The sequence below is a fragment of the Corvus kubaryi genome, unplaced genomic scaffold, assembly GCF_017639235.1.
Source record: "Corvus kubaryi isolate FWS band 111438036 unplaced genomic scaffold, C.kubaryi_AGA036_p1.0 37308, whole genome shotgun sequence".
Lineage (NCBI taxonomy): Eukaryota > Metazoa > Chordata > Aves > Passeriformes > Corvidae > Corvus > Corvus kubaryi.
Window position 1 is genome coordinate 10039415 of NW_024581096.1, and position 14430 is coordinate 10053844.

A 14430-nucleotide genomic window follows, 5' to 3' on the forward strand; every position below is an offset into this window, starting at 1 on the left:
TGTGTACTTAAAAGCTTAATTACTTGACTACTGAAAATGCATTTTCCCTAGTTCTCCAGATGGCTTCTTTTGGGTGGAAGAGAAAGATTGGAGAGAAGGTCTCAAAAGCTACTTCTCAGCAGTTCGAAGCAGAAGCTGCGGATGACAAGGATCTGGGTGACGATGATGATGCTAACTGGGTGCATGCAGCTAAGAGAAGAAAGGAAATTCTCTTAGAAGATTGTGTAAGGAAAAGTAAGGAGCTCAAGGATGAAGGTGCAAATTTGGCGGAAAATCGGAGGTACTAATGTTGTCTTTTTTTTTTCATTGACTGAGTAAGTGCTGCATGTTATTTTAATCCCTTCTCTAAACACTAGTAATTTGCTAGTATCTGCATTGGTACTTTTCGTAATTTGAAAAGTGGTAATTTCTGTCATTCTGCCTTTACTGTCTGGTACTAAATAAGTTTTTGCCTTTGGTGGTGGTGTCAGATACGAAACAAAGTCTATATTCCACTTTATTTCTGCTTGTTCTCATAACAACACCACCACCACCACCAAAGATTATAGAAGTCGAAAAACTGATTGGATTTGAAAGCTGAAAGAGTAAATAGGATGCAGTGTGATAAGCCATACTGTAAGTAGTGCTTTAGCCACTCTTGGAAATGTGTCTTTTTTCTCTTACAGAGAGTAAGCCTATTTACCAGTGCCCAGTGCCCAGGCAAATACTGCCAGGCAGCTTATTGCGCTGTTAATCTGCCTAATGCTTTGTAAAGTCAGGTTCAGGGAGCTGCTCTGAATGCCTTCTGAGTCCTGGAAGTTTGGCAGTTCTGGAAGGATATTGCAAAAGTGGTTCCATTGTCCTGTTACGCTTCAAGCAGGAAGTCTCTTTGTAGTAGAGGTGTGTTAGAAGAGGGAGAAGTGGACTATAAATTGCATATTGAGTACCTAATTTGGCCAGATCTTCACCAGAGGGGGAAGAAACAGTTCTGAGAGTAGTCTCCTTAAAATCTTCAGAATGTTTTGACATCTAAATTTTTATCCTGTCTTTACTTTTAAGAGCATCTTCACTTTATTGTCCCAGATGAGAAATAACCTTGTTTTCCTGGTGGAAACATTACCATGATGTCAGTATGTGCTCCTGTGCTGTTACACTTTTTGTCTTAAGAAATATCATGCTGAAATAGGGTTCCCTGGGCAATATGGAAGAGAGAACAACTTGGAAGTTTAAAGAAGGCAAGTTTATATATTATAATAAACATACTATGTGTGTGGTTGGGTCTGATTTAAAAAAAAAATAGTGAATAAATACAAAATCTCTTTGAGAAAAGGCCTATTTTCAAATATTTAAATACAGTTTCCTCTTTTTAGTGGTCACTAAAATAGTGACACTGTTCAGTGAGTGACTTCTGTTGATTCTTTTGTGTTCTTGAGGCCTATAGTTCCTGAATGAAATTTTGAAGACTTTTAAAGTTGAGTTTAAATTAAAACCAAGTTAAACTAAATAAGTTTTAATCATCCTGCCGTTGTGTTAATTCACAGATTTAAAGCAGTAGTAGCATAAGTGGGTTACATGAATATTAATAGCTGAAAACACAGATATACAAATTAATAGTCAATTAACATCTCCGTTTTTAACACCAGAAACAAATCATATGTTGGTATAAAGAAAGGTAGATCCATTCTGTCCTGTTAGGAATATAGAGATTTCTAAATGTTTTCATTCTAGTCTTGTAACTCTGATACGTCCTGTGCTTACATATATTAAACAGATGGATATTTTTATTTCTTTTTTATGCCTTTAGTTCTCCATAGGCCTTCCTTGTGTTTTACTTTGGCTGTTGTATATATTTTCTCTATGTTTTTTGGTGGGGTTTTTTTTGTGTGTGTATTTTTTAAAGTGCTGTACGTGTCTTAAACAGCAACAAATACTGGTTTAGGGCAGGGACATACTGAACAGCAGGTAATTTTTGATGCTTTTAATATCTTCGCTTGGTCTTAGAAATTGAGTTCTCCATTGCCTGTCAGTTAGAAAACAATACAAAAGCTTAACCCATCCATAAGTCCCACTATAAGCATTTTTTGTAAATTTGGTAAGAAATATCTCTCATCAGAAGGGATTGTAAGAACTACTGAGAAACTCTGAATGGCTTATAAGGTATGAGAAAGAAGTTAACATTCATATCTGAGGCTCAACAGAAGTTCTCACTTGAAATTGTAGTTTCCGTCAGTTACTCCAGCACACGCTACAGTTCAGGCGTGATGGTGATATGGTGCTTTTGGGGTACATAACTTCCAGACAGATTTTCTCTTTAAAAAAAAAATTCACATAGGTTGGAAGCTAAACTCACAGTGTAAGGCTTTTATTACTTAAACAGGGGGAATAGATATACCATTACAACTTGAGGAAGCAGACTGAAAGGAATGTTTATTCTCTCTGGTAGAAAGTGGTTGCTGTGATTGTGTTCAGGCTTATGTGGTCTGTTTCTTGAATATACATTTGTACAGTATAAGCAGACTCATGTAAATAATTAAATACTTCAGGTGGATTTTTTCCTGAAATATCGAAGTGTGGTAACACTTTATGAAAGATTTGAGTTGTATTGTGTAGCATTCTAGAAGAAAAGCAAAGACTGAGCACTAGAAAGTAAGAAAGATTGGTTCTTAGTTGGTGTTACTTGTGGAGTGAAGGGGATCCTAAAAGAAAACAAACTCGTGAAGAAGCAGGGGGCTAAATAAAGGAAAAGTTATAAATTCAACTTAATTTCTTACAGTAGAGAGACTGAGGTAATGTGCATGGCAAAAATTAATATGATGAATTTTATAAGAAGGCCCATATTACTTAGCTAAAATAGTCATTACCATGTTTATGCTTTATTAGTCTACTTATCTTATTTTTCTGGTAAGGGAAGGCAGTGAGGGTGTTACAAGCCCCACCATTAGTTAGTCTCTGTGTACACAGTAAGTCTGTTTGTGTGGATGAGTGAGATCTCACTGTTTGGTATTGGTAAAGTAGGTGTCAGTACTTCTCTGGGGGAGGGAATAATGAATGAGCTTCTTGGCACCAGAATTTATGCAGCCTGCTTTATTTGCTTGTTGTCAAAGTTGGGAGTGGAGTGGGCGGATTGTTTGGGAGGTGGTGGCCCTCTGTGGTGGAACTGTTTAAGGAGTATTTGGACCTGCTGTAATGTGTGTGCATGAAGCTTATAAGCTGAGACAGACAGATACACAGAAGAAAAGCAGTGATGAAGATGACAGTTTCTGATCCATAATTTGTATTTTTTTGTGGGATGGGAGGAAAGATTAGGAGTCTGCCAGAAAAAGGTGTTAAACTAAGTTGATCATCACAGTGGATGTGTTACTGTGAAAAACACTGTTTAGGATATGCTGACCTAGAAACTTGAGAAGTAGGCAGTGTTGAAGATGGCTTGTGAATGGGCGATCTTGTCAGAACAGCAAGAAAACGCAGAGCTGTAGAAGAAGTATCACATTTTTATGCTCTTTTGATGTGTGAGAAGGAGCAATGAAACAAATATGTACAAACACACACAATCTTTTGGGAACAGGCTCATGGTTTTTGTTATTCTTTGGGCTGTCATGTGCAGGGCATGGAGGTGGCCTTTGATTATCCCTGTGGATCCCTTCCAACTCAGGGTATTCTGTGATTTCTATGAACAAAATATTGTCTGTTGGTGGAAAGTGTGGAGAATATTCTAGAGGAGAATTTTTTTTTGCTTATAGGAAACTTAAAATACTGGTGGATTATCCATCTTGAGACACCAAGTATGGATGTGCCCACATACACTGGACTTAAGAAAAAAAAAACGACCGAAAAACAAAGCCGAAACCCAACATCCCCAATCCAGGTTTTTTTGCGTTGAAGTCCTACACTGTTTTAAATCCAGCAAGAGTTCACAGTGCTCACCCTTAGTATTTTGAACACAGCAATTTGCCATTACAGTGTTATTTGACTGGGAGGGAGGTAAGCCTTTGGCTCTGGCCACACGGTTAAGAAATGGTTGAGGTGCAGGTAAACAGTGAAGTATGATGTCCTTAAATACATGGCATGTGAGAGGTAACAGCTGGAAAAAAAACTTCTGTCGGACTTGTGTCCTCAGTGTAACTGAGTTGCCTGTCCATGCAGGCAGTAGCTCTGCAGTCATCCCTGTGCTGTTTTCAAACCACACACAGTTCTGCAGCTGCCCAGTAAGTGGCGATAGAGCTCTTCTCAATGTGTCCTGAAGAAGTGCAGGATTTCTGTTGGAAGTAGACACTGTCGGGTTTAAATTCTCGATGATTTGCATTTTTTTTCAGTTTTGCTGAATAAAAGTTGATAATGCCTTCGCTTCTGATGATGTTTATTGCACATTGCAGTAAAAAAGAGTAAAAGTTTCCATCTTGATTGGGAAGGTCACATTTTCAGCTGGAACACTCCTACATTAGAGGTTCTCCTCTATTAAAAAAAATTTCTTTCACTTTGTCACTTGGTGTCTAAATTAGATTGATTAATAAGATTTTACTTTTTTTATTTCCCTTAGCTTTTGCAATAGCAAATTAAACAAGGACGTGTCAAAGTTCAGTGACTAGACCAGGTAACAGGCCAATTTTCATGAAACTGTTTACTTTTCTGGAGAGATTAATTTTTTAGAATTGCTTAATTTTCTAATCTGTTAAAAAAATTGAACTTCTCTGAAGAGTCATTTTTTCCGCATTTTAGCAGTTGTGACTTTTTTCTCTGATGTGAATGCCAGCATGACTCCGAGATGTGCAGTTTGTGATTCTTTGGCTATATACACTATAATTGAGTTTGTTTTTCTACTAGACACTGTAGGTTGTCAGATGATGAGGCATATACCTCCTAAAAGTATGCGTAGTGTTGTGGTAAGTCAAGTGTTTGCTGAAAAAATGTCTGTCAGGTGGAGCAGATTTTAACAGTTGTATTTGTTCCATTTACCCATGTGTTTTAGGTTTGGTTATGGTAAGTACTTGATTTAAAAGGAGTTATGAAAGTAATAAAATTGTTTTCAGATTATAGTGCTAATTCATTTTGATGCAACTAACATGGCAGAGGATAGAGATCATTGTGTTGAAATTGCTTTTCAAGTTAAAGTCAATAAAACTGATGTTACTTACATAATACAGTCTTAATAAAGAGGTTTCCCAGAAGATCCCAGCAGCTGTCTTTGGCAAAAACATTTCATCAGTTTAATCAGCAGAGTTATGTTGTGGAGTAGCCTAGAAAAAAATGGGGTATGTTAGAGAGAAGACAGATCTAGGAGAGCAAGTTTTTTTGTTTCAAGTTTTCTCCCCTGAACTCAAGGATGGTTCTTCCTGATGAAAAGGAAATCACAAAAAGGTGAATAAGAGTCCTGTGTGGATGTACAGGAAGCTCCTGACAAAATCCAAACATAAAATGGAAATTTATAAGAGGTGAGAGCAGAGTTGTGTGAGCCAGTCAGACCACAGAGACTCTGTCAGAGTATGCAGGGATGAAGTTAGGAAAGCCAAAACCCATGTGGGGTTGAATCTGGGGAAGGATGTGAGGGCAAGAAGAAGGGCTTCTACAGGTGTACCAGCAACAAAAGGAAAACACAGAGAAATGTGGGTGGGGAATCTAGTGACAAAGGATGCAGAACAGGCACTCACTGTATGCTTTGCACTGGTCTTTGCTGATGAGTGTTGCCTTCAGGAACCCAGGTCCAATGGACCAGATGGAAAGTCTGGCACAAGGAAGACCTACTTTGGGTGAGTCAGACTGAAATGTTTAGATAAACCTGATGTATAGAGGTTCATGGTACCTGATGAAGTCCCTCCCACAGTGCTGCAGGAGCTGGTTGATGTCATCACAAAGAATCTTCAACTGCATTTGAAATGTCATGACAACAGGGCATGGTTCCTGGGAGCTGACATTGATAGGGAATGGTGTGGATTTCCCATCCATGTTGATACTCTGGGCAGTAGCCTGAGCAACCTCCTTGTCATAGGTTAGCAAGCATAGTCCCGGAAGGGACGTCCTTGCTAAGGGGTGCTTACAGTTTCCTCTGGGAACTGATAGAACCTATCAGCTGGCCAGTTTGAATATGGACAATTCTCTAAGCCACTTAAAGTTGTGATCACCTCTGTGATCCACATTTAAGAATAGGCAAACTCCCCCTCCAAGCTCTCTCTCGTTTCCGGCGCTGGCACAGGTGGCTGCAGGCCCCGTGTGGGGGCCAGCGGGCCCGGCCAGGCCCTGCCTGGGCCAGGCCGGGCCGGGCCACGGCCATCCTGGAGCCATGGACCTGTTCCAGCTGTGGAACCCCCCCCACTGCCTTGCCGTGGGCAGCCGGAGCGGCTCGGCTCTCCCCCCTCTCCACTGCGATAAGAAAAATTCAACATTCCAGCTGCAAAGCTGCAAGGCCGAGGTGAGATTAACCCTTTTACTGCTGTGAAGAGCTGAAAACCTGAGGGAAGAGAGAGAGGAGATGCTTAAAGCTGAAATTCTGTTGTGAAGCTATGATATATCAGAGTATCCTGTTGTAATTTCATGAAGATATGGGGGGTGGAGTGTTCAACTCGTGAGCAAAAGCACCTGCGCTGAGATAGGCAGATGCTGACGCAGCTGTAATTTCATGAGAAGTTTGGACAGGGAGAGATGAACCAGATGAGGACTTTTGCTCCAAACGGGAAAGGAGAAAACCTCAGTCCGTAGAGATGAACCAGATGAGGACTTTTGCTCCGAACGGGAAAGGAGAAAACCTCAGTCCGTAGAGATGCTCCCAGAGATAGTCCTAAAGATGAAGATGATGAAGACCCTTTGCTCCCAGGGAAGGAGAAGGGCCTCTGTTTTTGTTTCTGAACGGCTCAACCTTAAAATTGTACCCCAAAAAACTTCAAGAGTGGACCCTCGAAAGCAGTTGCGGGAAAAGCTGCAAGTCGGGGGAAAGGACTCACACGCAGGCAGAGAGACTCCTCTTCCTAAATGGACTGAACAATATTTGGAAGTGGGCGGCTGTCTCGTTGTGATAATGTTTTCATAGCATGAGCAAGAAGAGACTTCTCTTTCTAAATGGACTGAACAAGGTTATTATGGAAGTGGTAAACAGACTGAACATCTTAAGGGTTGTCTTTTCACATTGTCAGTGGGAGAAGGGAGGAAGGTGGGGGGAGGAGGAGAGTTCTGAAGGTGGTATAATTTTTTTTCCTTCTTCTTTTAGGTCTGTTAATAAACTTCTTTATATTCTTTCAAGTTTGGTGCCTGTTTTGCATTTCTCCTAACTCTTATCTCACAGCAGATAAACAGTAATGAGTATTTTGGACCAAACCACTACACTCCTTTAGCTGACCCTGCTTTGAGCAGGTGATTGGACTAGATGATCTCTAGAGTTTCATTCCAATCTTGGCCATTCTGTAAGTATATCCCATTAAAACTTCAGACACATTTAGAGTACAGAAGATAGTTCCTCTGACTTAAATTTGAATTTTTAAATTTTGCTTCACTAGTACAGGTATCTTTGGTGGAATACTTTGAGTGCAGAAAGAAATTCAAAAAACTGCTCTGCCTTCTTACCATCTCTGCTAACTGATCTCATTTAAAGTAAAGATGTGTTTTAGAAGTTAAAAAATTAAGAGGATTGATTCAGTAGATAATCTGGGTGTCTATAAACTTTTATTTCTGGCTTCAAGAATAAAGTCTAAAGTTCTGTTAGGCTGCTGGTATAGTGTATTGGCAATGACTCTTTCGTAAGAGTAGTCTGAAAGCCCTACACAGTTTGGTTTTTTATGATTAAGTGTAGGAGAAATTGCTGGAAAATGCTAGTAAGGAAACCAGGAGGATGTAGTAAGTACTCATGCCTACTGTTCCTTGTAGGCTGAAAATAACTGTTGGGTATAAGTTTGGATGTAATTTGCATACGAGGTATAATTAGCTATTATATATAATGCTTACATCCTTCAGAGTGAATTGCCAATACCAGTATTCTGCAAAAAAAATGAAAAGTTTTAGTATCAGTAATTATTTGATTAGGTTGAGAGTTTTCTTGGGTCAGTCATGCCAAAATGCAGAGAACATAAGTAGGTTTCACAGTGTAAGTAAAATTATACTGTGCAAATAGGGGCTTGGTTAAAAAGGTCATGAGTTCTAGTCAAAATAACTGGTAAGTTTTTAAAGTTTTCCAGTGTTTGCCTTACTGTCTATTTTGTGTCTGTATAAAACTTCCTTACTATTAGCTTTCTTGGGAATGCTGTACACATGATATGCTCACTGAAGAGGCGAAGCGTGTGTAAGCTGGAAGTCATGGGTGCAGAACACATGAGCTGAAACAGAAAATACTGAACAAGTATGGACTTTGTACCTTTTGTTTTTTTGGAGAAAGCATGTTAGAGCTTCTCTCTTATTAGTCAGAACATATGGATTGTTTTTCAGGCCTCATAACCTTTCTACAGAATTAAAAAACTGCAGAGGATGTTTTGCAGTGTTTAACACCCTCCTCTAAACTGTTGTATGAAGTAACACATTAATTTTTTTGTCTAAGTTAATTTTTATTGCAAGCTTTATTTTTTTCCATCACTTACTGATAGAGTTGTTGCTTCCTGGTGATGCTTCTAGCTGGCTCCTCTCATTGAGGAGGAAGTTCTTTGCAAACTGTTTAAGTAGTTACCTTGTTTAAGTTGTAATTTATCTCTAAATTGGCTATTTTCTTTTCATTCTGGGAAACATTATTTTCCAACAGCTGGTTATTATTTGGCAAAGCAGGAGTTCAGTTATGAAATTGTTACTAATTTAGTGCAGATTTTTCTGAGAGTGCAAGAATTGTAGATTATTTAAACCGTAGCCAGAGTTTGAATAGTTTTGAGAGTATCTTTTTGTTAGAATTGTTGCTCCTTGAGGATATTGAAATGTGACACCATATGAGCCATCTGTATTTGAATGTGTGCATTTTTCTGTATGTATGTATTTGTAAATAGAAGCAGAAGGAATATTTATACACCAACTGTAGACTGTGGAATCATTTATATATATATATATTTATATATATATTTATATTTTCCTTCAGAGAAAGCATAATTTAATTGGTGCCTGTGTATCATCCTGTATAAGTTAGGCAGTTATTGTTGTCAGCCAAGAGAAGAATCAGTATTCTTTAAAGAGTAAAAGTATTCAGTATTCAAGGTCTCTTGACAGTTTGAGGAGAAAAAGGTACAGCTTGTGAGGCTCTACAGGGTGACTGCAGTCCTCCTGTAAACACTTCATGTTAGTTATCTAAACTTAGGTGAGGACAATTGGGCCTGTCAGTGCTTTTTAGGAGGTGAAGGAAGGGTAATTTGTGTTACCTGCCTTTGTATTTATGTCTAGCAGGTCTGTTCCTTCTGTGCATTAAATACAATTTACAGAATTTTGTAACTGAAAAGCTGTGTTTTTCACTGGATATGTCCTATGCACTGTTTTTTTTTAAAAATGAACTCTTTGAAAATGTGTCTGTTTACCTAACATCTCCCCTCATATTTAAATACGTACAGAATGTTACTAGATTTGAAAAAACATTAAAAAAAAGTTTTCTTAAGTGTTTCATCAGTATGTATTAATTTTTGAAGTATATGTTAATATATAAAATCTTAAAATTTTAAAAAAAGGATTCATACCTGACAGTTCCTTTTTTCCTATCCTTTCTATGTATATGATGTTACTGGAAATGAATGAATACTTGTCTCAAACTTTTATGGGCAGTAATCAATAGTTTCTAAATTTTTCTGTTGCTTGCTGCTTCCCTTGTTTTGTCCCATTCCTAGCATGCTTTCTAGACAACTTTTGTTTGTGACCCAGTAGGACAGTTGCATCTAATCCCAGAGTACTTCTGTGGTACTTCTTAACTATTTAACATAATGGACTGTAAATAAATAATATAAAAATATAAATATTGTTATTGCATTACTTTTATTTTTGTTACTTATTATGATAATATTTTGCATTTAATTTTTATCGCTCATTATTGTAGCTGTGCTTGAAAAATTACAATATGTGAAAGCACATGGGCTGGCATATTTTTAGCCTTGTAAGGTATACAAAGGTGAAGTAATTAACTCCACCTTTTTTCACTTAATTTTTCTGGCAGTCTGTGATTTTCCTTGAATCTGATATGTGTATGCCACCAGTCTTTAAGATATTTTCCCACATGAACGTTCACAACCTTCTGCTGTGTGTAAGGGGCACTGAGTGTGAATAGCAGAGTGCTACTGGTGCAGTTTTTTCTCCTCCAAGTGCTGTGTTGAGGTGAAGTGCTTCAGTGTGAGTTTCTCTCACAGCTGGCTTGATTACTGAAACTGTCTGAATGTATTCATTCCTTTTCTCTTCCTGCATGTTATTGTGGCAACTATCTGAGACAGGGGTCATCTTTTAAAATAGGTGACATGGTGGCAGTACAGCCAGCACTATTGCGATCCTGCAAAAACCAATTTCTGATAGCAGGTCTGTGCTGGTAGATGGCAGCTAGAGGTTTGTGAGAATGCTTGGATGCAGAAGTCTACCTAGCAGGTTAAAAAACATGCTTGAGCTTAGAGATTTTGCCTGTAACTTCAGTTAGGTGTTCTAATGGTGCAGCTTTTAAATGTAGGCAATTCTATTATTTATATCCCTAGTATAATACAGCTAGCAAAACCTAGTAATTTACGTTAATAATCTAAGCAGTTTTTGTAGAGATATACAAACTGGGGCCTTTTCCACATACTTTGTAGGATCCCCTGTATTAATGATATCATGTGTTACAACATGGATACTGTAAAATATGATCATATCTCGTTTTTTTAAAGTGACAGTTTTGTGGTTTTGCTCTTTGTCCAGATCTAGTGTTAAATACATCTAGTTGCATACATCCAGTAAAACTTGATTAATAAAATCTTTGTACTTAGAAATTATTTTTTTCAAAATACTATTTTCCTTCATAGGGGAAGCATCAGGGAAAAAAAATTAAGTGTTTTCCTAGTTTAGTATCTTTGTCCACTTGCTCTTTAAGTCTACTTAATTGTTGCTGACAAAGGTAATATCCCCCCACTGCTGTTGTTTTAACTGTCTCTGTCATTGCTGGAATTTAATTTTGAAATAGTAATTTCATATCCCTTGTGTGATCCTTACTGAATATGATGTGTACCTGTTGTCTGTATCTTCCAAAATTAAACTGTACTGAATTTAAGGGATTTTAATTGCCCGTTTGGTTCAGTGGTTTTCTACGGAAGTAGGAGATGGCAGTGTATTTTGTTACAAGGTCTTGGTTCCTATATATATGTCAGCTTGTCTTCTAGTTCCCTAAATGGTGTCCTCCATATCCTGTGGCATATTGTGAACATATCCTTAAACTGAAAAGGATACTTGACAGTAAAGACTCAGAATAAAAACCCTCTATCAACAACATCTTGTTCAGCCAGGTCTTTTGAAGGGTTAACTCAAATAGCAAATGGGAAAAATTGAGAGTGGTGCATTCTCAGTTTACATTGTGGAAGTATTTGCTGTTGTAGGAGTGATGGTTGTTAATGAGTTGACTTCATAACATAAACTACTACCACAAGAATAACTCTTTGGAAGGGTCCTGTATAGTAACGTGGTCATCAAATTTATTATAACTTAATTTATTGTGTATCTTGACTTCCTCTGTTGTTTTTTGTCCTATTGGTTTATTTACATGGCAGTTAACAATGCAGTAGTTCTGTAGACAGTTGTTAAATTATGTCACGGCTGAGTTAACTGAAAGCGAGGGCTGGTGTGTGTATTCTCCCTAGCTTTGGTTGTTTGGAAGTACCTGGTCAAAGATTGCAGTTCCATCACGGGGTAAACTGAATTGAGTTGAGGGTCAGTGTGATCCAGTTCTGCTGGTCTTTCATTTCCACTACTTTGCCGTGGTCCCATTTTTTTGTTTTTACCCTGAGGGAAGCCAACTCAAAGTATCAGTTAGTCACAGAAGTGGAGACAAAGCCTGGCTGGAAAATAGTGTCTTTCTGGTTGCTGTTTCTGATCTGGTTCACAAATGCTTTTGACAAAATAGCCAGAAAAATGGGAGTGAATGGCCAAACAACAGGGGAAGAGAGAACTTATTTCATTTATGCTCTGTTGTTGTCTAGTTGTGGCCTGTCTTATGTTACTGTATTGCACTTAAAATTTGAAATGGTTATCTGTGAATTTATTTGCACCTGTAGGCCAGACTTCTGTTTTTACCCTTTTAAAAAAACACTCATCTGTTTTCGAATGTGTGTAATTGTCTTATCATTAGACTGTGAACAAGCTACTTCTAATTAGCTGTTAGAGACTTTACTAGCAGTTATTTTCTCCAATTTTGGCAGTACAAACTAAAGTACACTTTTTTGATGGGGGTTAGGTGCAGAGAGTCTTAACACAACAAAAATGTTTAAATATATAGTCCAGTACTTTTGGTAAACCATCTGACCTATACAAAATGGGTGATAGACATTGTACATTTTTCTTAGTACAGTCATTTGTGTGACCAGTACATTTTTCCTGGTTGCAAAGAGAAGAATCACAGTATTTACAGTATCATTCTCAATTTTATATTATTGTGTTTAAATACTGTAATTCAGAGTTTTTAGACAGGAACCATACCTTTCTACCTATGAATGCTGTCCAGTACATTCATACCATTCAGTGAAAGAAGTAAGGCAAGACTCCTTTTTTTTTTGTGCCATCTGAAAAACAGTCACAGAAATTTTGGTTTTTTGAAGAACTGAAGTTTGCTATTTTGTAGCCAGTTCAAACTAATTAATCATTTTTACAGGCTGCCATTCTTAGCATGAATTGGATATATTTTCTTGCCAGTCTCTGGAGTTTTACTGGCTCTAGCAACTACGTGGCAAATACTGAAAACAGTGTTTTTTCTTTGACCTGTCAGCTGGTAATAGAAATTCAGTGAAGTAGACCATGTATGGCTTAAGCTTTTTGTCTTCTGCAGAAATCGGGAAATGACATTTAAACAAAAGGCAGTTCATAGTTGTAGGGGTTTTTTCAGCTACTGACTTTGGATAAGAGATCTTGGTAGTGAATAATGGATTGTATTCAGCTGGCTCCACAGTCCTGTTTTACTGTTAAAAATAGGAAACACCTGTTAAATATGTTGAATAGCATAAACTTACTGAAAGCCTAGACTTCTCTGTAGTAAACTGTGTTTGTCTGGAAGATTTAATAGAAACTTTTCTTTTCTTAGGAACAGGCTCTTGTGATGCTAAATTCACCTTCAGTGGATTTGGATGTTGGCATCGATGTTTTTATATTGGTTTTATTCTAGGCTGCGAGTGAAACTCTTCTGTTTGCCAGAAGGTTAACCTTTCCCGGTGTTTTTCACATATAATTTATTTTCCTGGACATATGTGAAATACTGTATATTTTAAAATAGATTTATCATTCAGTTAAGTATTTTGACTTCCAGTCCTCAAAGAGCATTTCTGATTTGAATTTGATTAATATTAATTGAGACCTCACTAGGGGCTTGATAAAGAAAAGGAGTACTTAAAAGCATTCTAGGGGGTAGGATCACATGCTGAGATTGAAATAAAAATTTTCCAATCCTGAAAATAAACTTTGTGTTATTCAGGCCCCCCTGCTAGACCATCTTTCTGTCACTGTCAGGTTAGAAAGTCGTTTTGCAGAGTTCTGAGTATGAAGGTGATAGGACACTGTTCGGTAAAATGCCATTTTTTTAATAATGCATTCAGTTTCATTACTATCACAACAGCTGTCTTGTTTGGTAAAGTAATTCTGCAGTGTAACTCCAGTGTAACACTCTCCAGTGTAATTTTCCAAATGGAGAATTACACCAGGGAGCTGCTTGGTGCTTTGAAACAAACTGTTTGGAGAGGTCATAACCTGAATTAGGTTATTGACTTGGTTCAAGGAGCAAAAGCTTTTGTTCTGGTGCAAAGCAGGGGCAAGAAAGTAAATTGAGGTAGGTGAGAAGAGTGCAGAACAACTTTTCAGGACTCATCAGAAAGTTGCAGTCACTAGAAGGTGTTTGCCTTTCAGAAATGTGGCAGAATTCTGATACTTCTGTATTGTGGGTGGAATTGAATGAATGAGGTTTCAAATTAGTAGCTGATTTCTTTCATGGTTTTCAAAAGTGAGAAAGAATTGCAAGCAATACTGGGAAAAGATTTAGAAGTGCTGTTGGTATACAAAATGAAAGAAATTAATACTGAAATTGAATAATAATAATTAAAATGTCCTAATTAATTTACAGAATAAATTGCTGTAATAAAACCTAAGGAAGTTTTATGCAAATTACTGGTATATTACATTGAGCATTGTGTAAGTATAAAAAAATCTTTAATCTGCTTCTTTTTTTCTGGGTAATTTACTGGTTTTTATTTAGTTTAATTGATTGTGAAGGTGTCCAGATTACTTAGTTTTGGTCATTATATTCTGATAATAAATTGTCAATGAGAGAGAAAAATCATAAATATTGAGCAAAACTGGGAAAGA

General features: G+C 37.5%; 1 protein-coding gene across 1 annotated transcript in view; it reads left to right on the top strand.

Annotated features, from left to right (window-relative positions):
- Nucleotides 1–14430, top strand: part of TTC33 (tetratricopeptide repeat domain 33) — a 45937-nt gene that overhangs the window by 235 nt on the left and 31272 nt on the right. Inside the window, exon 2 of the mRNA XM_042028438.1 lies at nucleotides 52–280. Within this exon, the coding sequence (XP_041884372.1) occupies nucleotides 60–280 (221 nt within the window). The 5' untranslated portion in view covers nucleotides 52–59. The remainder of the gene's footprint in view (nucleotides 1–51; nucleotides 281–14430) is intronic.